At 48.7% G+C, this 27694-nt stretch overlaps 2 protein-coding genes and 1 long non-coding RNA gene across 32 annotated transcripts in view; 1 reads left to right on the forward strand and 2 right to left on the reverse strand.

The window, feature by feature from the left end:
• Positions 1-20: 20 nt before the first annotated feature.
• On the reverse strand, positions 21-1751 carry RNASEK (ribonuclease K). The gene is made up of 3 exons (XM_086359377.1): positions 1563-1751; positions 795-871; positions 21-408 (listed from the first exon to the last, which is right to left on the reverse strand). The coding sequence occupies exons 1-3, from the start codon at positions 1638-1640 to the stop codon at positions 267-269; spliced, it is 297 nt and encodes a 98-aa protein (XP_086215503.1). The 5' UTR covers positions 1641-1751; the 3' UTR covers positions 21-266.
• Positions 1752-2038: 287 nt separating this feature from the next.
• LOC147352186 (uncharacterized) overlaps positions 2039-27694 on the forward strand; it is a 139897-nt gene continuing 114241 nt past the window's right edge. For 5 of the 23 annotated variants that reach the window (XR_015147986.1, XR_015147999.1, XR_015148000.1 and 2 more), the window contains exon 1: positions 2039-2489. This is a non-coding gene — a long non-coding RNA (uncharacterized LOC147352186). Of the gene's footprint in view, positions 2490-2995; positions 3184-4642; positions 4724-9559; positions 10120-10208; positions 10386-12330; positions 12646-16210; positions 16672-27694 lie in introns of those variants that run through there. The other 18 variants (XR_015147989.1, XR_015147991.1, XR_015147988.1 and 15 more) reach the window with 14 other exon arrangements.
• On the reverse strand, positions 3535-17220 carry ALOX12 (arachidonate 12-lipoxygenase, 12S type). Of its 8 annotated transcripts, none has more exons than XR_015147969.1 (14): positions 17007-17220; positions 16246-16447; positions 14885-14966; positions 14658-14780; positions 14437-14540; positions 14019-14179; positions 13023-13166; positions 12016-12225; positions 8104-8190; positions 7729-7898; positions 7100-7221; positions 4916-5048; positions 4656-4826; positions 3535-4535 (listed from the first exon to the last, which is right to left on the reverse strand). XR_015147969.1 is itself a non-coding variant. In XM_086359324.1 (14 exons), exons 1-14 carry the CDS (start codon positions 17139-17141, stop codon positions 4356-4358), a joined length of 1992 nt encoding a protein of 663 aa, XP_086215450.1. In that variant the 5' UTR covers positions 17142-17220; the 3' UTR covers positions 3535-4355. The 8 variants fall into 8 exon arrangements, 7 of the variants coding, with proteins under 7 accessions (XP_086215450.1, XP_086215451.1, XP_086215452.1 ...); XM_086359324.1 differs by having other exon boundaries at positions 4948-5048; XM_086359325.1 differs by lacking the exon at positions 13023-13166 and having other exon boundaries at positions 4948-5048.

The following is a 27694-nucleotide window of genomic DNA, read 5'->3' on the forward strand; positions in this document are numbered from 1 at the left end:
CCCAGACACACACACGAGTCTTAAGAGAGCAGTTTCTCTTTATTGTGGAACGGGACGAGGCGAGGGGGCCGGAGGGACAGGGAACGGCCAACCCCAACCTCCCTCCACAGGAGCCGGGCACCAGAGTTTGGAGAACAAGGGATTGAGTCTCTCGCCAAGAAAACCTAGTCCGCAGAGGGCGCCAGAATGGGGGGCTGGGGGCTGTGACCTGGTGAGGAGAATCTTTAAATAGAGGAGGGGGCTGGAGAGGGGAGCGCGACCGTACTCTAGCGCACCATGTATTCCTTGCGCTTATTGAGCCGAACTTGACAGAAAGAGAAGCCTCCGAGGAGGAGGTAAAGGCTCGCCGCGATGAAACAGTTGTAGCTGACTTGCTCGTAAAGGTTGTATATGTTCTGGGGGCCATTCCTAGGGGTGGGGATTAGGCAGAGAAATATCAAACATTAACAGCATACAACATTTAGGGAGCACTTACTGTGTGCCCTGTACCGTTCTAAACGCTTTAACGTGTATTATCTTATTCAATCTTCATAACCCTTTGGGGTGAGTTTTGTTATTAGCATCCACTTTGCAGGGGTGGACGGAGGCACAGAGAAGTCCAGTAAAATTAACAGCCACATCTAAAACGGTGAGTTTAGGATGGTCTCTGAGGTCTGACTCCCAAGACTGTTCCTGGGTGCTAGAGAGAGCACCCAGTTTCCCAGGCAGCGGGCCCCAAGTGTCTAGCCTCCTGCCATTCTCCGCCCCCTCCCCCCGCCCCCAATTCTGACCACATCCCCTGCCTCTCCACTTACTCAAAATCTTTCTCCGTGAAGGGGACGTCCTCAATTAGCACAGCAGAATGGACATTGAAAAAGATTCCGAGCATTATCTAAAAAAAGAGAAAGGGTAGGTTGTTTTAACTCAGGCATCTGGCCTGGTAGCTGCCTGAACTCCCACTTCGAATGTTGCCACAACATCTGGGTCTGGGAATTACCAGAATGAGCTGGGATTAGGGATGGTTGTTCCCGGATCTGGACTCCGGTCACCTGGAATAGAGCTTGAATGGTGACACAGAGAAGACGTGGTTGGGGCAAGGGCAGGAATAGTGAACAACCCAGGAACCCTGATTATCCTCCTCTCTGGAGGCGTCATTATCACGGGACAGGGCGAAGGGGCGGGGGTAGAGGGAATCGGCACTTCTCCATATTATTTCTCCCTTTAGTGGAGCGGGTAGAGTCCTGAGGAAATAAGGCCTAGCTATCCATTTCGGGAACAAGCGGTCCCTCTCCCCACTGCCCTCCATTCAGCTCAAGGATCTTTCAAGAACCTAGGTCTCCTTTTACCTTGAAGGTACTCCAGATTTACCAGCCCCGGCTCCCATTCCAAGCTCCAGCTTCCCCTCGCCCCTCCAAACCCCCATTTCTCAATCCAGTTCTGTCTCATTCTCCAGAGGCTAATCAACTACCCCCTCCAGCCTGTTTGCTGCTTTTCAAGGCCTGGAGTCTCCTAGCCTTCCAGCCCTCCGACACTGAGCCCCTCAGGCCCTCTCCTCTCCGGTTGTCGCCCGGCAGTCCCCTCACCAACATGATCACTCCCCAGGCGCTGAGGACGATGCCACAGGCGGCCAGCTTGGGCCCACAGCACAGAAGCGACGCCATGAAGAAAGGAGTCGGGGATGGCCTAGATATGGGCCAGGTAGGAAATCGGTGAGAGGAAGGCCGTAGGAGCTGGAAAAAGAGCTGGACTTGGGGGCTCGAGCTGCGGAGGACGTAGAGCTAGGAGTGAGACCGAGGGGCGTGGCCTCCGGGCTCAACCATCGGGCCTGGGTGGGGGTGGCGCCAGGCGGAGAACGCTGGCGCCTCCGGGTCCTCTCGGGACTTCCGAGGGGAAGGGCGGTATTTCTGAAATTAGAGTCCACTATTGACCAGTATGGATCAATAACTGGGGCGCGAGTTTTGTAGGAGCAAAGGCCTCCGATTTCTTGGCTACCCCCCTCTCCAGTTTGGAATGGGAGGAACCAGGGTGTCACGTGACCAAGTTTGTCAAGTCAGCTGACGAGGAAGAATGGGTAGCCCGGTTTTGGAACAGCGTTTATCTCTGGCGGAGCTCCAGGTAAACTCGGCGATGGGCTGTCAGCAGCCGAGGATTGAGATTATGTCATTTTGGTCTCAGATACCTTAGTTTTGAGTGGTGTCCTGCGGTGGGAAAATGGTAATTGAGACAGATTTACACCGAGAGAACGCTTCTGTCTCCTCTCTACTCACCCGTACCGTTTGAAATAGACCCTCTGACACGGTAAAAGGAGATGGCAACCCATTCCCAAGCCCAGGCGTGCTGTCGTGGCTAGAACGCTTTAAAATTGCTGAGAGTTCTTGGCATTGGAGATCCTTAAGTAACGTTTTGTTACCAAACATGGAATACTGAAGAGTTTTGGATACCAAATCCAGGAAAAATATGGGCGTTAGGAAAAGTCCAGGGGAAGCGGACTCAACGAACAAACTGTTAAGGTGAGTGGGCCTGCCATGTGTGCTGGAGAAGGCAATAAGTGCACAGAAATGTCACTTTTCTTCCTTACTGTAAACTGAGAAAACGGAAACTTTGAACACGATAGAGTCCAAGATTTTAAAGATATGAATAGGTTATGTACCTTCCAAAGAAAAATTTTGTATACCTCACTGGTGAAACGGAGAAGGCAATGGCACCCCACTCCAGTACTCTTGCCTGGAGAATCCCAGGGGCGGAGGGATTGAGAGTTGGACACGACTGAAGCGACTTAGCAGCAGCAGCACTGGTGAGAAACAGGTCTATAGACATTATTCAGGGGAATAGTGGTGTTTGAAGAACATAATTTTTCCCTGAGTTTTTTGTACCTTTTCTAGTGAGGACAGTGGTCATAGTATAATTGAGAGGGGTCATTTTGATCCCAAGACCCCAGAACCAGATAGACACTGCCAGTGGTTAGCATAACTTTGTGATATTTCCCCCTTTTTTTTGTACGTATTGTTCTTTAAAGGATCCTGAAAGAGAACTTGGAACCTGGGAAACACTTAGAGACCCCAGGGCACTGAAGCTCCTGAGGAAGTGACCTTCAGACATGTATTTTGTGTCTCTTTTGTTTGAGACTGTTTGGAAGGAAACCATTTTGGAGTGAAAGTTTTTCTTTTGCCTTAGAAGCACCATTCTCATTCGGGGACTTTGGAGGTAGGTGTATGAATAGGAGAAACAGGGGTGGAGGGAAAGCTGCCAAGGTAGAGTCAGGAATTTTTAAGTTGGCCACTAAGCGTGAAGTCAAGCTTCTGGGAAAGGAGGATGAATTGAGGTGGTCGATTTCTCCAAGAAATCTTGCCCGCCCTCCCTCCCTTACCACCTCCCCCAACCCCCCAACATTCTCTGGATGTTTCTCAGATAAGGTCAGTGCCTCAGGCTGCTTCAGGGGCACCCTGGTGCAGGTACTGCCCCTGAGGGCGAAAATCCACAGGGTTTTGTTGTTGTGTTTTTTGCATTTTAAAATGGTTACTAAACTGAACAGAGAATATTCTGTGACACAAGAAGTTCATATTTCACTGTCCATAAATAAAGTTTTATTGGAACATAGTCACATTCATTTACACATTGCCTGTGGCTGCTTTTGTGCTACAACAGGAGTGTTGAATAGCTGTGACAAGAGTCAGTGTGGCCTCCAAAGCCTAACATATTATCAGACCCTTTCCTTAGGGGCTTCCCAGGTGGTGCAATGGTAAAGAATCCAACTGCCCATGCAGGAGACACAGGTTTGATCCCTGTATTGAAAAGATCCCCTGGAATAGGAAATGGTGACCCACTCCAGTATTCTTGCCTGGTGGGCTACAGTCCATGGGGGTCACATAAGAGCTGAACATGACTGAGTGACTCAGCGTGCACGCCTGCAAAGGCCCTTGGGCTCATAGGATACAGATGTAGGTGGTTTAATTGGGAAAGGAAATAACCTCAGCAGCAGGATGAATTTGAGCATACTCTGGGAGATAATGGAGGACAGAGAAGCGTGGTGTGCTACAGTCCTGGGGGTTGCAAAGTGTCAGATGCGACTTAGCAACTGAATAGCAACACAGAGTTGACTCATTGGAAAAGACTCTGATGCTGGGAGGGATTGCGGGCAGGAGGAGAAGGGGATGACAGAGGATGAGATGGCTGGATGGCATCACCGACTTGATGGACTTGAGTTTGAGTGAACTCCGGGAGTTGGTGATGGACAGGGAGGCCTGGCGTGCCGCAATTCACGGGTTGCCAAGAGTCGGACACGACTGAGGGACTGAACTGAACTGAACTGAAACTCAAGATGGAATTGTCATTCCCAGAGCTGATCTGCTGTCTGCCTATGGGGGGCGCCCTAGAGCTCAAATAGTGACGCTGTTCTCTATGTGGCTGGGCTTTAGGTATTCATAGGGCAGGTCAAGTTGCTCATTGCGGGCTGTAATTTCCCTTTCCAAGTTTTCCAGATCTGTTTGGAATTGGTTTAGTACAGATTTGGCCTTGGGGTCTGAGAAATACTTTTCTTTGTGATGCCCCAGAGGCACCTAAGAAAGAACAAAGGATCTAGTCAGTTTTGAGTTCAAAGGCAGAGACACCTAGAGCCTTGCCCTACTCTGCTGTTCCCTTCCAACTGTCATTTCCATTTCCCCAGAGTCCTCTCTTACCATGTCTGGCTGACGGCGACCCAGATGCCATGTGATGGCCATTTGAAGACAGGCTTGTCGGACATCAGGTAGTGAGCCCATCACTGTGGCCATTGTCACATCTTCCTTAGTGGTGGGTGGGGGCATCCGCATTGTGCAAGGGGCATTAGGGACCCAGGCATACCAGTCCAGCTGGGGGAAGAAACTGCAACCCTAGGATCCTAGTACTTAGGGTTTGAACCCCCATCTCTCCCATGGGCATCCCAAGTCCAAACACTTGCCTTCAGGGGTCTGGGCTTTCAGCACTCCATACCTGGCCCTGGTTGATGGCCCCATGCTGAGCAGTGCACGTGAAGACACACATGGTAAGGAAATGGCAGAGTTGATTCTGGGACTGGAAGGAGACAGGGAAGCCTGGGCAGAAAAGGAGCAGGATTTAGAGGCTGCAGTCTGAGAGGAGAGAAATAAAGGCCGATGTCTTCAGATGTCTAGATTTTAGAATTGATGGATGTTTGTTTAGTTCATTTATTCAAATATATTTGCATCAGACATGGGCTTCAACTCAGACTCAAGTAGTACAGTTGGGTTACTTAACCTCTCTGAACCTCAATTTCTTGACCTGTAAAATGTGAGTGATACCTATTTTATAAATGAGTTAATCACCTGGTATGGAACAAGTCTTCCAATAAGCAATTATTATTATTTTGGAAGGGTGGCGGGGGAGCTGAAAAGGTTTGAGTGATCAGAAACCCTTTGCCTCAAAAAGAGGTTGAGAATTTAGGGATGTTTCCTTCTGTTTGCAGACAGGGAATTGCAGGTGTCTAATTTATAATATGAAAGATAAGCAAAGTTATAGATTTACAATGTCACAGGCAAGAGAGGCTTTCTGCAAAGATTATGTTCAAGCCACTCAATTTATGGTGGAGGTGGGGCTCAGAGACCCAGTAATCCTGTCAGTTAAGGTGAACAAATGTAATCACTCCCTTTTTATAGATTAAAAAAAAATCAAAGACAAAAGAGATTAAACTGCTTGTAGAGCTTTCCTGGTGGCTCAGTGATAAAGAATCCACCTGCTGATGCAGGTGTGGGTTCATGGGTTCAGTTCACTGGGTGGGGAAGATCCCATGGTGAAGGAAATGTCAACCCACTCCAGTATCCTTGCCTGGGAAATCCCATGGACAGAGGAGCCTGGTGAGCTACAGTCTGGGCCATCTCATAAGAGTTGGACACGACTGAGCGGCTAAACAAACAACAGGACTGTGGTAATTGGGAAAAGGCAGAGGCTGACCTTGAACTTGGGTTCCTAACTGCTAATCTCAGGTTTGTTTTTATTTTAGCACATTTTTTTCTAAAAAGTCTTCTGAGAAAATGAGGCAAAGGTGAGCTGTGAGAATTGAGGGAGAGTGGATGAAAAGAGAATGAGAAGCACTTATTGGAGGCTAAAGTTGACATGTGGATGTTTATTTTCATTTTCCAAATGTAGATGCTGGGTGGGGAAAAGATGGCCAAGGAGAGGAGGAGGGGGTCTCCCGGGAGCCTGTGGAGCCCAGGGGACAGACTCAGATGTACTAGAGAAAGTTTGGTCCTGGAAGGGACCCACCACCCCTGGAAGGGGGGTGGTGCAGCCACTGATGCTCCAGAGGGACACTCCCTCTTGAGGGCGAGTGTCAGGCTAGTGCTCACAGCACCCCCAGAGGCTGGCCATAGCAGCTTCCCAGTAAATATCTGTAGTTACCCCACAGAGGCAGAGATGTCAGTGTGAAATGTGAGGGACAGGGACGGAAGGAGGATTTGGAACAGGCCATGCTGGCCTGTGTGTGTTAGAGGAGGAGGAAGCCAGGAAGAGCCAAGAAAGGCTGCTTCTTCCCCAGAGGATAGAATGCCAGTAGGGGTGCTAAAGGCAGTGACTTGATTGTGGGGGAGGCTGGATCAGCCAAAGCGACATGAGCCTCAAGGGGGCACTGACTTCAGGGTTGATACAAAGCCTGTAGAGCGTTGTGTTTACATCTAGAAATGACCTTGCACTGTGGTCATTGTGCAGTTGGCCTGGACTTTCTCTGTGTGTGCTGGACAGTGGGAGGCAGGAGAAGAAGAGGGAAAACAGAAGGGGTCATCATGGACTTTGGTGGACAACTGTTCCCATTTATGTCCTCAGGAAGGAATAGACAGCCACGAGGAGAGAACGTGAGCCCCAGCAGGGCTTGGGAAGATCCCCCACTGTTCCTGGGGGGTGCCATGCTGTGGCAAGTTAGGGGAGGGGGTGAAAGTGAAGGATGATGGCCAGGGTCTCTGAGGAGGCCGATCCTTGGGCATTGGGAATTGTCCTGAGTCTTAGGAGGTGGAAATGGTATTCAGGTGTTTGAAGTGTGGAGGGCAGGGGGTGTGATGAGCGGGCGGGGTTCTGAACTCAGACTCTGCTCTGGGCAGAGTGTCTGAGGAGCTCCCATCTCTGGGAGGGATCTCACCTCGCTCCTGGGCCTGGCGCAGCCCCACCTCAGTGATCTCCCGACACCAGGCCTGCAGCTCAGGGTCCCCTTTTACAACGTCGTCCCCATGGTAGAAGAGGTGGACAATCCCCTCCACATACCTGCCCCGGGGAGAAGGGAGGTGAGCTCCTTAAGAGGAGAAGGCTCTGGCTTCTGACTTCTACACTTTTCCATGGTCTCTGGCCAGCTTACTGTTGCTGTGTCTGGGTATAGAGTCTTCTAGGCCTGCCTTTTGGGTCACTCCTAGCTGTTTCTACAAACTAGCCTAGAGAGGAAGGACACATGGGTCCTTAGTTCTAGGCATTCCCAGACATTGTTGAAAGCCTTTCTTTCTAACAAAACTGCTGATTTGTCCAGATCCCTCAGTCTTTGCATCCACAGCTTTCCCAATCTATGCTCTCTGTCCCCAGTCTGCTCCTCAGACCCCACCCACTGACTCCTCACGCTTCCTCATCTCTCCCCAGGATCCCTTCCTCTGCTTTTCCTGCCTGGACCTTCTTGTTTTCATGTTCCTTCTGCCCCATGCTGACCTTGGGACCAGAGCCCCACTCGCCTTCTCCCCACCTCACCCCCGCACCGACTCATTTCTTGGCTTCTCCCTCACCCACCGGGCAGTGATTTCCCAGAGCCGTAAAGCATCACAGGCGTAGAGAGCACCCGGGGTTCCCAGCAGGCGGCGATCAGCCAGATCGTCAAGAGGACAGAGGGAGCGGTAGGTCAGCTGAGCCAGGGCCCGGCGGAGCAAGTGCACATGGCCCCCTCCACCGGTGCTCACTGCCTGGGACAAGAGAGATGCAAGGCCTTGAGGAAGAATCCAGTGCACAGTATATAAAGGGTTTTCAGATGTGGCATTTTCACATTTTAGAGACATGGATATAAAGGGCTCATAGGTTTAAGGGTCAGGACATTCATCCAGGTTGGTCTGGGATCTTGAAAGTGGCAAGAGATGGTAGAAAGTCAGACAGTGATGCAGCCCCACTCACTTTATCAAATATGCCTCCGTCTGAGATGAGCTGAGTCCGTGCCCTGGTGTTGATTTCCATCGTGTAGCGGATGTGTGGCATCAGGAGCTGGGAAGGGGGAGAATAGAGGGGGTCGATTATGGGGGACATGCTCAGGTCCTTCCTTGTAGGCAGCATGATGGCCTTCTCTTCTCTTGACGCTTTCCTCCCTTGACAGGCTGGTCTCTTCCTGTTTCCATGATCACACCATCTTATGATCTTGTCACCTCTGTGAGTCGTCATTCTCTCCAGCCACACTGACCTGGGTTTCACTTCAGCAGTCATTTTATATTTGTCCAAGGTACAGGAGCCTCTAAGTGTTGACCTTTCTCACCTCCTATCCTCATGTGATAACAGCAGCTGATTATAGGGTCTTTTGCCTTTTGTCTCAGGAGGCTACAGTGATGCTTACATGAGTGATGCCCTTGAATAGCAGCTGTTATTTATCTTGATGATTTCCACCTGGAGTGTAGGTGGCCTTTGAGAATCAGCCCCTTTTGATTTGCTTTTACTTTTTTTCTTCCCCTCTTTGGCTGTGTGGCATCTTAGTTCCCTGACCAGGGATCAAACCTGCAGCCCCTGCATTGTAAGCATGGAGTCTTAACCACTGGACCACCAGGGTCCCTAATTTGCTTTTTTTTTTTTTTAATACTACACATTTATTAAAAAGGTCAAAAGTTTAAAGAGACTAAACATATTGGTAAGGATATGGAAGCATTGGAAGTCCCAGACTCTTCTGGTAGGAATACAAAAGAAAACAACCATTTTAAATCATAGTATGTGCTGATGTGCTCAGTCACTTAGTCATGTCTAACTCTTTTCGACCCCATGGACCATAGCCCACCTGGCTCCTCTGTCCATGGGATTTTCCAGGCAAGAATACTGGAGTGGGTTGCCATTTCCTACTCCACGGCTGATTTGCTTTTATACTCTGTCATCCTCACAGCTTAAATTAGTCTCTCTACTTATTTCCAAAGTCACACCTCCATCCCCTGGTTGCTTCATTGTCAGGTTTTGAGGGGTAGAGTTGGGTACCTTCAGTGAGGAGGAGCCATACTGTGCCACCTGTGTAAGCAGCAGAGGTGAAGTGAAAGTCACTCAGTCATGTCTGACTCTTTGCAACCTCACGGTCTATACAGTCCATGGAATTCTCCAGGCCTGAATACTGGAGTGGGTCGCTGTTCCCTTCTCCACGGGATCTTCCCAACCCAGGGATCGAACCCAGGTCTCCTGCATTGCAGGCGGATTCTTTCCCAGCTGAGCCACCAGGGCAGAGAGGCTGTCATCAAATCTCCTCCCACCCCAAATTAGGCAGTTAGACTCCCTCTATTTTGCAAGCTTTTCAAGAAATAGCTTTTCCTTAGCTATTAAAAAAGGCCATCTGATCTTCCATGCATTTCTTTTTATCTCAGACCTTTTTGTTTTCATTTCCACCCAGTTTATGTACAGATTTCACAAAGGGTTGATATTTATCTAAGTAGTTGTTGCTGGAGACTTCAGAATGAGCCAGAGAGAACTATGGGGTCAGAAGGCCAAAGCAGCTCACACTGGACTGAAACTTCAGAAAGTTCATGAAAATTGCTGAGTGTCATAGAAAGCCCAACATCCACTTGAGAGGAGAAGCCTGAGGACAAACAATTCTTAATAATAATCGGGACCTCCTCGATGGTCCTGTGGCTAACAATCCGCCTGCCGATTCAGGGGACACTGGTTTGATCCCTGGTCCAAGAACTAAGATCCTACATGCCAGGGGGACAACTAAGCCATATGCCAACTACTGAGCCTGAGCTCTAGTGCCCACAAGCTGCAGCTGCTGAAGCCCACTTGCCCTAGAGCCCGTCCTGCACAACAAGAGAAGCCACTGCAGTGAGAAGCCCACGCACCGTAACTAGAAAGTAGCCCCCACTCACCACAACTAGAGGGAGCCTGTGCACAGCAATGAAGACCCAGCACAGCCCCTCCAAAAAAGGTAATAATAATAAAAATTGCAAGAACTAATTTTTTTCTAGCTTTTAGCCTGTGTCATGCTATTAGGTCATTTTATCCTTTAGCAGCCCCACCATGGTGTTCCTTTTGTCTCCTTTTAGACATGAGGACACTGAGCTCACACCTGTACAAAGGTTAGGACTCAGGATTCAGGCCTTGGCAGTCTGAATCCAGAGCCTGCACAGATCACCTCTGGGACATTGGCCAGCTTGGCTCTCCTCTGTGTGCTGATAACAGTGCAGCTCTTTGACATGATGTTGCTCTGGGAGTGGAGACAGGTGGGCACAGGGCTCAACTCGTAAAGGGGGGATATTTTCAGTGTGAAAAGAGGCTTAGCCTATCCAAGGTGAGCAGAAGATAATGGTGTAGGAGCACCATGAGATGAGTAAAATCCAAGATTCTGCTCATCACACTGGACTCCGTCTTGTCGGTGCCACCCCAGCCTCCCGAGAGGCCACAGCTACTGCTGGCCAGGCTTTAAAGGACCTGGCAGGCCCCCGGCTGAAGTACAGTTCAGTCCTTCTCCCTGCAAGGTCCTCACCTGTGTGTCCTGCCAACACTTCTGATTCCATGAACCTCAAACAATCTCATCTTCGCTTCCCAGCTGGCTTCTTTCCTGGCTTTCCTGTTTCTGACAATTGCTCTGGTTCATATACTTGTTTCATATGCATATGTTCATATGCAGTTTTGTCCCTTTTGCCTTGTTCTCTATATCTAAAATGTCATCAAGATTTTGAGGACATTTTTAAGCAAGCATGAGCCTTATGTTGCTGCTGTCAGCTGAGCAGTAGATGCTGAGCTCACTCTTTTATAAAATTACAGGATTTCTAGATCAGTCTCCCACAACCACCCTTAGGCTCCTGAGTGTTGTAGAAGCTTAGACCTCTGACTTTTCTGTCTGTGCTCTGATACCCAGGCTTGCTGCAGCTACTGTTGCTTCCCTTCCCCAAGTCTGATGATGATTATTTTTTTTAGCTGAGCCATGTGGCATGTGGGATCTTAATTCCCAGACCAGGGATCGAACCTGTACCCCCTGCATTGGAAGTGTGGTGTCTTAACCAGTGGATGGCCAGGGAAGTCCTTGATTTTTTTTTTTTTTTTTTTAATTCTGTCGCCACCTTGCCAACACATGTCTTTCTCCATTTCTCTCCTGGGCTGGGATAAGCACCCTGTTAGGCCACTCTCCTCGCCTCTTGCTGTGTTCCTACTTAGCACTCTCAATTGGGGTGGAACGTTCTCTATCAGTATTCTAGTGTTTACCAGCTGTCTCGTGACTTCAAATTCTAGGTCCAGGTATTGTTCTCTGGGTAGTTCTTATGGGCACCACCACGTGGTGCCCATAAGAACTTTCTGGCTAAATCATAAGTCTACTAAGGCAAGAACAAGGCTTTTGTTTTACTGGCAATATTCTGGCTATACTCTGGGCCCATTGCTAGATTGTCAGATCTGAGAATCTCAGAGGGTTCCTTTGTAATATGTCCTGAAGAAATGTTAAGTGACTCAATTAAAACACAAGTCTCAAAATATTGATACAGTCTTTCTTTCTTCTGTTCTCCCATCTTTTACAAAGTGATAAAATTTTTTTGCTGCTATAATATCATATGATGAGGCTTCCCAGGTGGTGCTAGTGATAAAGAACCTGCCTGCCAGTGCAGGAGGTGTAAAAGTCCTGGTTCGATCCCTGGTTCAGGAAAATCCCCCAGAGGAGGGCATGGCAACCCACTCCAGTATTCTTGCCTGGAGAATCCCATGGACAGAGGAGCCTGGCGGGCTACAGTCCATAGGGCTGCAAAGAGTCAGAAATGACTAAAGCAACTTAGCATGCACACATGCAGTATCATATGATATTGGCCTCTTTCCTTTCTTTGGGGTCTGAATGAAGTAGGACGTGGAGGGTAGAGGTGGTACCTTGAAGACAGGGTGCAGCCCTGGGAGGCACCTCATGGTGGCCACAGCAATGACCTCAGCCAGCAGATGGGTGTTGAGCAGATGGTATTGGAGCTGATGCAGTTGGAAATCTGAATTTCGGACCCAGGTCTTTGCCAGGAGCCAGGCAAGTGGAGGATCCGAGGGCAGGAACAATGGGGGGGTCGGGGAGATGGGGCTGGGAGGCTGGATCTGGGAAAAAGAAATTAAGCCTTCATTTAATTCCCACTTTATGTGTGACCTTATGGTCAGCCATCTTGGGGAAACAGATGAGTAAGTACGATTTTTGCCTTCCAGGAGGTTGTAATCTAGAGGATCAGGAGGAGGAAGAATGAGGCCCCTTCCACCCTGCCTCTCACTGTTGTGGCACCGTGCACCCATCATGGTCTTCAGGGTGAATGCAGGGGATCTGAAGCAGGGAGTCCAGTGAGGAGGTCCTGATGGTGGTTTGGGAGAAATGTGATGGGGGTCTGAGTTATGGTGGGGGATGGAAGGGGAAGCTGGGTGTATGAGATAATTGACAGGGTTTGTTAAACTGACTATTGAGAACAGTGGGAGAAAAGAGAGTGGACTGAGGGATTAATTAGTGACTCTTAAAATGTGTTCCCAGTCTTGAAGCATCCACGTCACTTTGGAATTTAGAAAAGCAAATTCTCGGTCCCCATCCCAGATGGACTGTATCAGAAAGTCTCAGGCTGGGACCCAGCAAACTGTGTTTTAACAAGTCCTCTAGGTCATTCTGAGGCACACTGCAGTTCAAGAACCACTGGGTATAGGATGAGAACTCCAAAAGGCCATTATGACTCTTGAACAAGTCCTTCCAGTTGGGCGAGTCAGGAAAAACCGGGCTGTAAGCAGAGTGACATGAGGACAGGTCTCACTGTGTGAGGATGGAGCTTGGGAGCCAAGAACCAGGGGGCTGGGTCATCAGGTGCAGAGGTGGAGGTGAACAGCAGCAGAGTTGGGAGGGGGTGCCTGGGGCACCTCACCTGGATGACCATGGGTAGCAGCTTCCCACTGGGGTCCATCTTGAGCATGACGAGGGGGGCAGCCAGGTACTGCTTCTCTCCTCGGATCACATTGGCTGGAATTCCATCCAGGAGGATGAAATCAGCCTCAAACAGGGAACCGTTCTGGGGAAAGGAGGAATGTATCCATCCTTTGAGTTTAAAGTCTAACCCAAGAGGGCAGGGGCAAAGGGGGAAGACATTTCAAGACATTTATCTTGATTCTTGCCATCATCCTGTGTCAGTTACGGAGTCTTATTGGCAGAACCAGAGCATCTGGCCTGATTCCTCTCATTTTAAGTGACAAACAGCCTAATGAAGGTAGATGTCTTGTGCAGGTCCGGTTTCAGAACGGGTCTGCCCAGTCCAGTGTGCACACTGGCCCCTTGTCCAGATGGCCAGGCCCCTACCCCACCATCCTGCAGTGATCTGCTTCCTGTGTTCAGCTGTCACCAGCTCAGCAAACGCTCTTTCACTCCTCCAAAACTCACCTCCTGTGTCAAGGCATCCGCAGAGGTTGCCCTGCCAGCACTGCTGCCCAGTCCAGTGCACACATGCCCATGACATGCTCACATCTGGCCTTGCTCATCATCCTCATATTGCAGCTCACCTCCTCCAAACCCAAGTAACCTCCACAGTTCTCCCCCACAGTTCTACCCCCCTGATGGCACATTTTCCATCTTTCTTCCTCCCTTTGGACACTGGTGTCCAGGGCACTGATGTCAACCAGGAGACGACATTGTCCCTTGTAACACCACTGGCCCTGTCTGTGCCCTGGGGCTCCATCCTGTTTCTCCTCCATGCTGGGAGCTCCTCAGAGTTTTCCCTACATACTGTATCACCTCTAGTTTTTTCCAGCACTGGAGTCTGGACCAAGTGTTACCACAGCCTCCCTTCCTCAACTCATCTTTGGTCCTTCCCCTTCACCACTTCTGGCTGCACTGCCAAGGTGAGAACAGCGCAGGGTGGGAGGGATACCTGGAGTTCTCTCTCCAGCTGGGCCCGTAGCTCCTCCATCCCCGAGGGCAGCACCAGCCGGGAGGGCAGAGAGGTGCAGCGTCTCAACAGCATGGGGTTGGCGCCATTGAGAAACTGGTAGCCAAACAACTCATCGTCCCGCCAGCACTGGTGAACCTTCTCTGTGGGGTCAGGATGGAGTGGAGTGGAGGAGGAGGTTTACATGGTCGGGATGTCCCTCCTCCAGGCCCTACCCCAGCAATGTAGGCATGTGACCACCCCATATCCAGTCCCTATCTTTTCATCTTGAGGCCTCTGAGAAATGACCCAGCACAATATAGTCTCATCTGTGAAACACTTATGAGGGACTGTGGAGTGTGAAGGTCGGGACACCAAGAGAGGCCATCAACAGGTTATAGAGACATGGGGAACCACTGACCAGCCAGGGGGCTCTTCTGGCCCCAGAAGATGAGATCAAAATCCTCCAGACTGGTCCAGGAGCTCAGGAGGGTGTAAACACGTTTGAGGACCATCTCCAGAGCCCTAGAACAGGAATCAGGGCATGAACCCACTTGCCCATCCCTCAGCCCCTCACCATCTACCACCATTTTTTAGACCTCCCGGCCCTTTTGCCACTCTGAATTCCAAGCCTGTTCTCACCCCGCCTTCAGTGTCCACTCAAAGTCCAGCCTCTTCTCCTCGTGGAATCTCATATTTGCAGGTAGATCGTCTTCAGAGCCTGCAGCTATTGTCAGAGGTAACCCTTCCTTCCAGGTGGCCCAGCTAGGAAATGGGGACAAGGCTTCAGGAAGGGTGCCCAGGTCAGTAGTGGGGGTGGGGTCAGGGAAGGGGGATACCACTGAGAGGCCCTGTGGGTGGGTGGTCACCGGTATATCTTATGTCTTTCTTTCAGCTCCTTCTCTCGATGTCTCTGGAACACGTCCAATGCATTGTTTCCTGCCAGGCGGGCTGTGGAGATGTTAAGACAATTGGCCACAGTCTTTGTGGTCCTGGGCTCTCCCCCGCTTGTCTTCATCTTCCTTTCAGCAGTCATGGGCCCTGCTCTGTTGCTTTTATCTCTGGCCTTGCATCACTCCATTGATTTCTGAGACACATTTACTTTGTCATTGCCAACTGTGTACTCTGGGTTTTGTTAATCTCAACCCTCATCTCTTGCCTTGAGACAGTCTCACGTTTGACATCTTTTCTTGTCCATTAACTCGCCTTTCCCCACTTGATCCTATTTCATCAGTATCTATTGTTGGAAAAATCACTGTAATTAAGGTGATAAAGTCTTGTGAATCCCTTGCAGTCCAGTGGTTAAGACTCTGCAAGTCCATTGCAGGGGGCACAGGTTCAATCCCTGGTTGGGGAACTAAAATCCCACATGCTGAGCAGTGTAGCCAAAAAAAAAAAAAGGCAGGGGGTTAAGTCTTAGTCACCCATATGCCCTTACCTGTTTTCTTCTGTATATTGCCTTGGTTAATTTCATATGTGCTGAACCTCACCTACCACACCTCAGCCGTCTTTGGAAAGCTATGAGGAACAGCTCTTTGCTTTCTTTCTCTGATTTCACTCTGTTGAGACCCTCAGAGTCTATTATCACCTTGTTCCTGCTCTTAGCTGCGTATTTACTCACCGGTGTCAAAGTGATGTCTTTCTATCCTTACTTGCCCTGGCCTGCATTTTCCTCTGTGATCATCTCTCTTACTATTTCCCATGGTAATAGATTCTGTATTGGCTGTCCTCATTCACCCCCACCCGCTGTCAGTGTGCACCCTGTCCCTCATGGCTTGCTTCCATGTTTTTCCAACCAAACCAGCTCTCCAAGTCACATTGTTTATTATTTCCCATAGCTGTCTCCTCTCAGGGTTGCCTCCATCCACTATTCCACATGCTGCCTGTACCTGCCCTGCCCCAACTCGTTCTTCATCCCATACAGATCTCCTTTCTGCTTTTACTTCGGCACTTCTGTTTCCCATCATTGCTGCGACTCCCATCCCCTGCCCTCATCTTCTTGGAGGGTGGGACCTATACCTGAACTTATGTCCCTGTCCAGCTCCACTTGCAGCCTTTTTTTTCCTGTGTATAAATTTGGCATTTTATAACTTTCCAGTGTCCTGCCTTCTCCACACTTGCTGAACGCTCACTTTCCTCAAGGCCCTCTGACCTTCCTCAGCTCCCCATCCCACCCTTTCCCATCTGTTCTCCAGGACCGTGCACCCCTCCTTCCGACACTGCCCCTCACCGGTGGCCTCTGGCAGGCACAGCACGCCGTCACCCTGCACCCAGCGGTAGCACGGGAACGCGGCCTCCTCGCAGGCTCCAGGGCCCCGCACCGTGATGCGGTCGCAGAACCACGCGTCCTCCACCAGGGAGTGGTGTTTGCGCAACTTCACGAACTGCAACGGCCCCAGGTCCTCCGGAACTTCGTGTTCAAACTCCTCCTTCTGTGGGACCAGAACCCAGAGACAGTAGCAGGGTTCCAGGAAAGGCCGTTTTGCCGGGGTGGGTGGGGGGTAAGTAATGCGGTGGAGATAAGAGAGGAGGGGACCTTTGTGTAGCCTCGGTTGGCCAGGCCTCTAAATACAGCATTCCTCGTTCTGCCTCCGGACGCTTGCGCGGTGGGTCTCACCCCTATCGCACCGGCAGAAAGAGGGAGCCCGGCGCGTGGCCCGCAGTGTCTTGAATTGATGTCCTAGCGTCAGCACCTCAATCGGTCATTTAACTGAGCTCCCCCCGCGCCCTCCTTACTAGGAGCATCCCGCTTGACTTCAGATCCTATACTGACACTGGCACGGGTCACTTGAAGGAGTTGGAAGCTGTGAGGACCAGGGCCGTCGGGGAGGGAGAAGGGTGTGCACCCTGCCTGGACCCTGGCTCCCGATCCTCTCCGCCCAGGCACCGGCGGCCCAACACCTGAAAGCCCCAGAGGACATGGTCCTGCCGTCGTTTCGCCCCCTATCCCGCCCCCACGCCGGCCTCCCGCGTCCCAGCTCGCCCGCTGACCTGGCCCCGCGCCGGCCGCAGCTGCAGCTCCAGCTCCGTTTCCCCGCGCGCCCCGACCAGCCACAGCTGCACGCGGTTGTGCGAGCCGGCGAAGAGCGAGGCCCCGGTGGCCACGAGGATGCGGTAGCGGCCCATGGCCACCCCGGCTGCTGAAGCGAGGGGAGCCGGGTCCGTGCGCGCTTCTCGAGGCCGCCCGGGGCCGCCGGCAGGTGTCGAGGAGCCTCAGGGACGGTCCCGGGCCTTTAAAGATGGGCCCGTGTCCCCGCCCTCCTCACCACATTCAGGCGTTCCCAGTCTCCGCCCCAGACTAGCCCGAACCTGCGAGCCGCCGAAGAGCCGGCTGTGGGGAAGAGCCGCGCCTCCCGGCCCGAGCGCAGCTGCGAGGGAGATAAAGGGGCCCCGGCCTGGGGGAAGCCGAGAGGACGGATGTGCCCGAGTTTCTCCTCCCGAGGAGGTCAGGGGCCTCGGGGTTGAAGGGAGCAGGACGAGGACACTCCCCGAGGTCGCCGGGACTTTTGGGGAGCTTGAAGGAAGAGGGAGTGTGTCAGTCTTCCAAACGGAGGAGAAAGTCCCTGCTTTTGTGGGCTGGGACCTGGGGAAGACCTTGGGCCGAGCCCTGGAAGGTCGACCTGGGTGGCTGCGCTGGGACATTCCTGGAGAGTGGGCTTCTCTGGACCCAGTGCAGCCCAGTCAGTCTTCAGTTTCTGATTGCTACCTGATTTGAGCGCAGTCCTTCAATAAATGACCAGAGTTTCCCCAGGTTGCCTAAAACTTGGAAAAGTAACAGCTGAGAGACTTGCTCTTCACCCCACCCCCAACCTCGTGTCAAACATGGCTGGGTTAGGACACCCCCCCCACAAACACGTACACATCAGATACTGCATGCTATGCATGTTAAGTCGCTTCAGTCGTGTCCCACCAGGCTCCTCTGTCCCAGGGATTCTCCAGGCAAGAATACTGAAGCGGGTTGCCATTTTCTTCTCCAGGGGGGCTTCCGGACCCAGGAATCCAACCCGCATCACTTTATGTTTCCTGCATTGGCAGATGGGTTTTTTACCGCTAGCGCCACGTGCCAACCCCTTCAGATACTGAGGGAGGCCTAACTGAGGCAGGGCGGTGAGAGCTTCCTTTTGTCCTGTCTTCATAGTGGGTGCAGAGAATGTTAGGGACCCAGGTGTGAAGGTGCGTTGTGGAGCCACTTAGGGACCCAGCATCCTTGGCCGATTCCCATGGACTTTGTCCCTCCAGAATGAATACAGCCTCTTTCTCTTCCATATGTTCCAGGTACATTTTTATTCTGGCCTCACTGACCCTGGCGGAGAAGGCAATGGCACCCCACTCCAGTACTCTTGCCTGGAAAATCCCATGGACAGAGGAGCCTGGAAGGCTGCAGTCCGTGGGGTCGCTGAGGGTCGAACAGGACTGAGCGACTTCACTTTCACTTTTCACTTTCATGCATTGGAGAAGGAAATGGCAACCCACTCCAGCATTCTTGCCTGGAGAATCCCAGGGACGGGGGAGCCTGGTGGGCTGCCGTCTATGGGGTCGCACAGAGTCGGACACGACTAAAGTGACTTAGCAGCAGCAGCAGCAGCAGCAGCAGCACTGACCCTGGTGCTTGCTTTCCCCACAAGAATCCAATTTTCTCCTAAAAAACTCAGGTGTAAAGTTCTTATTAGTCATGACTTTCTACTTTTTTCATCTTCCTCCTTGTCTTTATCCCACTTTGAGCACACACCCCCACCCCCACTGTCTCCTGGTCGTTTGTGGCACTCAGGGCCAGAAACTGGGGAACCAGGGAGCAGGAGGATGATTCAGGGCTCAGGCTTTAGCACCCACCCAGGAAGCCTCTTGCTGGTCCCTACCCAAGTCTTCTTGGCCCTAGTCTTTATAAGCATTTGGCTCACAGTGGACGTGCTTGGCAGCCTGGGCTAGGCCAGGGCAAGGTAAACCTGCTTTCTTGAGCCAGACCCTCAAAAATGACTCAACATGTTGGTCTTTGGTGGGCATGAGAGGGATTCCAGTCCTGCCTTCCAGCCTCCAGACCTTACAGAAGTGTCTGATCCTTACTGGGTGCCCTTCCCCTTCTTATCTTCTGGGCCCACTCCCGCCTACTGCATCCTCAGTGCTCGGGGCTGGTGTCTGCTGGCTCCCAGTTTCCTCCAGTTTGGGGTATCCTGTAATATCCAAATAGTGTGGCTCACGTTCCCCATCTTTTGTAGTAGCTGAACCTGGCCTTTCCACACGTGACCTTCAAGTGTCACTTTTACCTAAAAAGAAAGTTTGCGTGATGCTTCCAAGACTAGTCCATACTCCAGCCTGCTTCTCTGCTGTTCTGTGACACCTTTTCTGCCTGCTGGAGCATACTCAGAGGCAGGGTGGGGGTGGGGATGGATAATCCAAGCTACTACATATGCTAATAAGTTAATGTTTAAAACAGAACAATACCTGGCAGTAGTCTCCATATGTATTCATTGCTATTCTATTACTTACATTCTGGAAACAGTTTTCAATTGAATGTCAGCATCAGTGTTTCTAGAACTTTCTCTGCCTCTCCTCACCCCATATTATTTTCTCACATCCTTTCCATTTAGAGGTCTTACTCCTCAAAACCTTCTCACTTATTCTTTTTTTCTTTTTCAGCTCATGCATTATATTGGGAAATATAATGAAAAACAAGATTTCCCAACCCAGGAAAAGCTCTCCACAAAGGCAGTGGAGAAAAGAAAATAGTTTTATACTTGAATAAGCATTACCAGAATGTGATGTGCGTCACAGGCCATCTGCTAAGAGATTGTAAAGATAAAGTAATCCCATCCTGTTATAGTGCCAAACAGATGCAGCCTTTACACATGTTCTCAAGATAAACAGTAACTAGTTCTCAAGTAAGAGGCTTGAGAACACCATTTGTCACACACCGTTCATCCTAACTTTACCTGGTGATTGGTGATCCTTGGTGTTATTAGTAGGGTTAATCACAGGAAAACCAACATCCTCATATCTTTATGACAGGAAGTAGTTTTGCATCTCGGAGCAAGGTGCTCACCTCAGTTAGGGTCCTATCCTCTCACAGAAACTGGGAGGTGGGGGTGCTCTCTGTCCTGATTTTTCCATTTCAAAGAGATTACTGCCAGGGCCTTGAGAGAGAGACATTCCTGGGTCATAAAGCTGCAAGAAGCTGGTTTAGCTTCTAAAAAGATTCCCATACATTTCAAAGAGACAGAGAAAGAACTTTTCTGTCTTTTCTAACATTAATGCTCTAAGGAAGGGATTGGAGATACTTCCCTGGTGAGTCCAGTGGCTACGACTCCACACTCCCAATGCAGGGAGTCCGGCTTCCATCCCTGGTCAAGGAACTAGACCCCACATGCCACAGCTAAGAGGTCTCATGCTGCAGCTGAACAGCCCACATGCAGCAACGAAGGTTGAAAATTTGCCTGTGCCTCAACTAAGACCCGACGCAGCCAAATAAATAAATAGTAAAAGAAAAGAAAGGGTTGGAAGAAGTCTCTTATTTTCAACAGAGAGAATTAAGCTTCTTATTTTAAAACATTTACTGGTCCTTACAGTTACCATTTGTTCTTCTGTTTACCACAGGAAGGACCAGGGGCTGGCTTTTGCAGTAGGGAAGCCCGTATGTGCACCCCAAAGCTGGACTCTCCTCTTCTTCCAGATCCCCAGGGCCCTGTTTTCTGTCTCACTTTTCTACCACCTCTCTTTGCAGGATAATTTAGCTTCTTGATCAAAGCTTCTCTCACTAGATACTTCCCCAGGGACTGTGGGCGAGGGAGGTGGACCTTGCATTTCATAGCCAAAAAGTCTTGTTTAAGTGTTTTGAACACAAGAGCAATTTCATCCCCTTCTTTTCTCCTGTACCAGTGTGGCTTAGACTTCAGTTGGCTAGAGGGTCACCCCACTGTCCCCACTCCATGAGTGTTTGGAGCCCATATTTGGCACAGGACTACAGAAGTTTGTGTTTATTCCTTGAGGACAAATTGGACATACAAACACAGCATTATAAACTATTTAAGTTTAAACTAAACATAGGCTCTGATTTGAGGGTAGACTTTATATCACATATTTTTCCAGTTAGTAATTTGAGTACCCCTCCCCAGTGTGCAGGAAGCCCAGCACGCGCCCCCCCTCTCTGAGTGTGGTACTCACTTCTGTTCTTGTTCACTGGTGGCACTAGGGAAACGTTGTTCCTGCACCATCTGATGGGTCATTTCTAGTGCTGCATGGGCCTGCTACACAGGCCATAAGAATGACCCACACTTGGGCTTCCCAGCTCTTAGCTCACACAGGGTCTCCCAGAGTGACTGTGGTGCCAGGGGCAGGGTCAGGGCCATGTCCAGCCTCAGCCCCTTAAACCTTGAGTCTTGATGCTGAGCCTGGTCATTTGACCAGATGACTTTGCTCACAGGGGCTTCCCTTTGGAGAACTTTAGGGTTCTTTCCTGCCGGTGGATCTCTGTTGGAACCATCTCAACTTTCAGAGAGAACTTCATTCATATCAAACAATGTGAAAAAGAATTCAGTCTCAATCTCTTTTCTTCCAGGTAGAGTCTTGGTACTTGAGGCATATTTGCCCCCTCGTCCCCATCCACCAGCTCTGCCTACAAAGGGAGTATTGGGATGGGGCTAAGAGAGAAGAGCCTTTGTGGGACCTCAAACGGGTGCTGGTGAGGGGATACTCAAGGCTCAGAGGAGAGTCAAAGAAGGTTTTCTCCCAGGGAGCTATGTCCATTCAGAGAGAAGAAAGCTGGCAGATTCTTGGCCCCTTGCCACCTGTCCCCACCACCTCTGCTGCCTTGATCCCAGCAAGTATCCCCAAATCAAGCCCAAAGAGAGTCTGCTCAGGTTTCTGTGGGTTGCATAGAATCATCTTCAATCATGAGTACACTTCTAGGAGTGGCTGGTTTTTGTTGTTTGACAAATCTGTGCCATACTGTATACTTCTTCCTCATTTAAGATCTCTGTCTCATGGACATCTCTGTGGTTCAGTACTTATACCTTGGACTCATTCTTTTTTGGCCAGGCCATTGGCACGTGGGATCTGAATTCCCTGACCAGGGATTGAACGCATACCCCGCTGCAGTGGAAGTATGTAGTCCTAACCACTGGACAACCAGGGAACTCCTTGGGCTTTTTCTTTAATAGCTGCATGGTGCTCCGCGTTGGTTTTAACCATTCCTCTGTCAGTGATCATTCAGTTTACACTTTTTAGACATATGATGAATGTTACAGAGAGCATGTTTGTATTTATATCCTTATATACTTGGTGGCTTTATTTCTATGGGTTAAAGTTCGAGAAAAGTTACAAAGGGTGAAAGACCACCAAATAAAAAAACAAGAACAAAATAAAATGAATAGATTAAAACAGTCAACAAAATTAAGTGTCTTTTTTTGTCAGGCAGAAGAACCCACTAGAGAAGACATTAACTGAATTATTCAGGGAGGAGCCTAAGTCAGGGATTTCTGACTGCTTGAAAGGGGCTGTTCTTAATGTTTATGATGATTAAAAGTTGCAAGTTGTACCCTGGAGAGGCTTGAGAGAGTCCACAGGTTTGTACACAGCGGAGACAAGTCCTATTGTTCCAAGGGAGTCTTAAGTTAGGACCACTAGGGATTGGGCAGACCAATGTTACTCAATATTCACAACCATTTAAAATCCGGCTGGTTAGAAAGAGTTGTGGTGAAACATTGAGTCCAGTTTTGCTATCTTCTAGGCACATGCTGGTAAGGTTTCTTTGACATGGAGATTGCTGGGTAGAAGAGTAGATGTTGGTCCGGGGGCTTGGAGTTCATTTGTGATATTATGGAGAACAGGTTCAGTAGACAGAAGGAATGCAGATCAGAATGCAGATCAGTGTAGCATGCCCTTCAAGAAATAAGGCTGGGGGCTTCCCTGGTGGTCCATTGGTTAAGACTCCATGCTTCCATTTCATGGGGCATGGGTTCCATCCCTGGTCAGGGCACTAAATCCCTCATGCCACATAGCCAAAAACTAAAATAAAAATAAAACTTATTTACAATGTATTACCCTTAAATTTTTTTTTAAGTAGATCATCTAAAATTCTAAACCTAGCCGTGTACTGCAAGCCTGTCATTTATACCCCATTTCAATTAAACCAGAATTTCTTGAAAGAAAGAAAGAGGGCCAGTCAGGGAACAGAGACGGGGCGGTGGCTGGTGGTGGGTGGAAAGGTTGAGATGTGGAGGAACAAGAGTGTAAGTGATGAGGGGAAGACCCTGAGGGGGATATAAAATCCAGAAAGTGTGGGGAGAAACTGGCTACAGGCCATGCATTCTCATGGGTGGAGCCACAACATCATCGATTCTATAATGGCTTATGGCCCTTCAAAGGGCCACATACATAAGCAGATACAGGACGGTAAAGGCTTTGTAAGGGGGCAATCACAGAAAAAAGGTAGAGAAACATGGCTTGGGGTGTGATTTCCCTAGCAGTACTCACTGCTTGGTTGCTGATGCAAAAAAAAATCAAAGAATCCAGAACATTATCCTGAGACTCTGTCTGGCAGAGGCTGATGTGAGTCCCTCCCTCATCCTTATCTCCCCAGCATCACTGGTAGAACAGGGAGGGACCCACACTTCTTTGTTACCAATTAGCATTTTATGTAAACCTTGTATCAATAAAGGCCTCTCAGAATCCCTTTCCACTAGATTGACATCTTGAAACTACTTGGATTTACTTGTTCTGACACTGGTTCTTCTCAACATTTCTGTAAAGATGTTGTAAGGTTAATCCTGGGCCTTTCTCCAGCCCCCACTGCTTATCTCTGTTCCTCAGGGATCCAGTCTCAAACCCTCGGACTCTCTTCTCAGGACTGAACTGCAAGCCCAGACCTGTGGCATCTCAGGCTTGTCACTCCATCTTGGAGAGACAAAGATTAAGGGACAAATGAGTTGTGGGGTTCATCAGAGGGTATAGAGAACACAGAAATTCCACCCCTTCTCTGGGATCCCTGCCAATACCCGAAACCAGCCTAAACTCTTTGTTCTAATCCTACGTATTCAAATTTCTTTTAAAAAAAAATAATCTTATTTATTTATTTTTGGCTGTGCTGGGTCTTCATTGCTGCACGGGCTTTTCTCTAGTTGCAGCACACCAGTTTCTCTTTGCAGTAGCTTCTCTTGTTGCAAAACATGGGCTGTAGAACATGTGGGCTTCAGTGTTTGCAGCACCTGGGCTCAGTAGTTGCAGCTCCCGGGCTCTCGAGCACGAGCTTGCTCAGTAGTCGTGGCACGCAGGACTTGTTGCTCCTCAGCATGTGGGATCTTCCCAGACTGAGGACTGAACCTATGTCTCCTGCATTGGCAGGTGGATTCTTTACCACTGAGCTACCAGGAAAGGCCCAGATTTCTTAATCACACGGATGATTTTCATGTCTTGTCTACTGCTGATGAATCTCTGCTCCACCCTATGTTGGACCATGTTTACAAGTGATCACTAACCCAAAGCTGTTCCTTGTAACAGATTTGTACTAAAGGTTTGAAAAGGCAGTAACCTAGGTGAGGACTAGAGAGAGGCAAGTGAGGCACTTAGCTTGGGTGTCTCAAAACCCGGTAATCAAGGTAAATAGTATTTTAATGCAATATTTGAAAAAAATCAAAATTAGTGCAAAAAATTAACAGCCAACAAAATATCAAAATTTTAAATAAAGACAGGATCAGTTGAAAGACTTAATATTATCTATCTCCATGTATTCTGAAATTTTTTTGCGATCATTTGTGGCACCAGAAATTTCTCTCTGATGAACTTGAGCCCCAGCTCATTAACCCAGGGATTAATGGAGGCTGTTTGTTTGCTTTTCATACAGATTTTCAGTCAATCTTACTGTGTTCAGTCTTAACATGCACCCCTGTCTTCAGGGATCATTGGAACTCTAATTTCTGAGCCTTTCTGGGGACCTGAGCTGATTGCTCCACACATACCCTGGAGCCATTTGACTTTTTAAAAAAATCATCCATTATTTTATTTATTCTTTTATTTTTTTAATTGAACTTTAGTTGATGTACAATGTTGTGTTAGTTTCAGGTGTACAGCAGCGTGATCTAGGTGTGTGTGTGTACGTTTTTTTTTTTCAGATTCATTTCCATTATGGGTAGAGTTTGCTGTAGGAGGGTGGACTCCAGCATCTATCAGTCTACCATCTTGTAATCAGTATTGAGTATTTATTCACTCCCAAATCCCCTTGTAGAGATGACTGAAAAGGTATTTTAAAACAATCTTGTGGCAAACTCTGGATCAAAGAAGCAAAAAGTAGTTTAACCAATATATCCTGCTTTACCAGTTTGTTACAAAATTAGGTCACACTCCTTTCAGTTTTTTCTTTTGGCCACACCATTCCGTGGCATGCAGGATCTTAGTTCTCCAACCAGGGATCAAACCCATGCTCCCTACAATGAAAGTGTGAAGTCTCAACCGCTGGACCACCGGGAAGTCCCTCCTTTCAGTATTTAAACTGTTCTATACCTCCACCCTGCTTGTTATTATATTTTTCCTTCTCTAGGATCCTTCTCCCATGATGATAATTAACAGTTCTGTAGTATTTACATTGGGTCAGACATTCTTGTAAGTGCTTTTTACATATATTAGCTCATAATAATTCCAGACTCCTCAGGGAAGTTTTTTAAAGTATAATGCTTGTTATTATTATCTTGAGGAGAACAAACTCTGAAAGACTGCTCAGTCTGCCAGAGAGGCCTGGGTGTTGTGTGTGTGTTGACTGTCGTTGCCCTTACTCAGATGTGGGTTGTTGGTGAATCTCAGGTTGCCTAATGATTTTGATCCTTGTCTATTAATAAGTGACCCATTGAACACCAGTCAATGACAGTAACATATCCTCCTGGGCAGTGATTGCTTAAGAAGTGGACACATGACCCAGGCTGGGCTAATCAGAGCCAAAGATGCTTGCTTCTGGGACTTGGATGGAAATGGAAAAAATGAAGTCTCTGTGTTTCCATGGTGGCTCCCAAACTTGCAGACTATAGCCCTGTTGACGGCAGTGGCCTCCACTTAAAAAAAACCTGACAGAATACAGCCAACGTCAAGGAAAGCAAAGCTGAATCATGGAGGGAGAGACTGAGTCCTGATGGTATTGTTTGAACCCCATGATTCAGTCACATTTGAGGTCAGGTTGCTCCTGGCTTTTCAGATTACAGGAATCAATCAACGTCTTTTCCTTTTTTAAAAGCCACTTTGAATTGACTTTCTGATACATGGATACAAAGAATGCTAATAATGTGAAGTGTAGGGCAGTGACAGTCTGGAGGCTGGAGCACCTGGGCACCTGTGATCTGAGTTTAAGAGATAGTGACATAAAACATGATGTTAGCCTGTGAGCGCCATTCTCTCCAGGCAGCCTAGAATATGTATAAGTGGGTTTGGATATGGATTTCTCACTCTCTTTCTAGGGTCCTTTTCCAAGTTGTACTCTTCCTTTTTAAATATTTATTTTTATTTATTTATTTGGCTGTGCCAGGTCTTTAGTTGTGGTGCACAGGATCTTTGATCTTCATTTTGGCATGCAAACTCACAGTTGTGCCAAGTGGGATCTAGTTCCCTGACCAGGGATCGAACCAGGCCCCCTGCAGTGGAAGCTTGGAGTCTTAGCCACTGGATCACCAGGGAAGTCCTGGTACTCTTTTCTTAATTGCTGGGAATTTCTCCTCTCAGGGGCGGGAACCTGGCATCTGGCTTTTTTCCTGTTTCTAAAAACTCTCTGGGTGAGTCAGTTAGTTTGAAAGGCCTTGCATTTGGGTATGGGAGGACTGCCCAGTGACTGGCCTTATATTTTCACTTTGAGTCACTATTTAATATTTCCTCTTTCCTCTTATATATAATTGGCAGTAGAAATTCTGGGTGTTTTTTTTTTTTTTTCTTCTGAACAACTGTGGTAGGTATTTTTTTTTTTTGAGGGGTGGGTTTTGTCCCAGTGCCTACCTGCCTAGGTTCGGAGGGGTGGCAGGACAGTTCTGTCCACCAGCTGGCCGGATGAGCTACTTTAAAGTAAGTCTCCTTACGAATGAGAGTATCTATGAAACAGAAATAGACTCACAGACATAGAGAATAGGCTTGTGGCTGCCAAGAGTAGGGGTGGGAGAGGGAATGACTAGGAGTTTGGGGTTAGAAGCAAGCTAGTATTTATAGGATGGATAAACAACACTGCCCTACTGCATAGCACAGGGAACTATATTCAGTATCCTCTGATAAACCTTAATGGGAAAGAAAATGAAAATGAATACATTTTATGTATAAGTGAATCACTTTGCTGTGTAGCAGAAATTAACATAACATTGTAAATGAACCATACTTCAGTAAAGAAAAAAGTAGGTCTCCTTAATGTGGCTTCTCTCATTCAATTTGTATTTGTTCACAGTTATTATTCCAGATCTTTTCATCAGTAGGCAGAGAGCAGCTGTCCACTGGTCAACAAGTTTATGTGAGTTTTATAGTAGTATTGGTTATCTTTTCCATTGTTCCTGGCATCTAAAAGCATTTTTATGAGCAGCAGCAATAGTTGGGGGTATATTTTGGGTGTAGTTTTCTAAGTCTCTCTTCCACAAATCCACTCTAGAGCAAGCATCCATGAGCACTTTTTTTTTTTTTTAGGCAAATCAGTGTTACAGCTCTATTTTATTTAGAAGATAGCAGGAGAATCCAAG

The sequence above is a fragment of the Bos grunniens genome, chromosome 19 (genome assembly GCF_055505025.1).
Source record: "Bos grunniens cultivar Pamir isolate PY7600 chromosome 19, Bosgru_T2T1.0, whole genome shotgun sequence".
Classification (NCBI taxonomy): domain Eukaryota; kingdom Metazoa; phylum Chordata; class Mammalia; order Artiodactyla; family Bovidae; genus Bos; species Bos grunniens.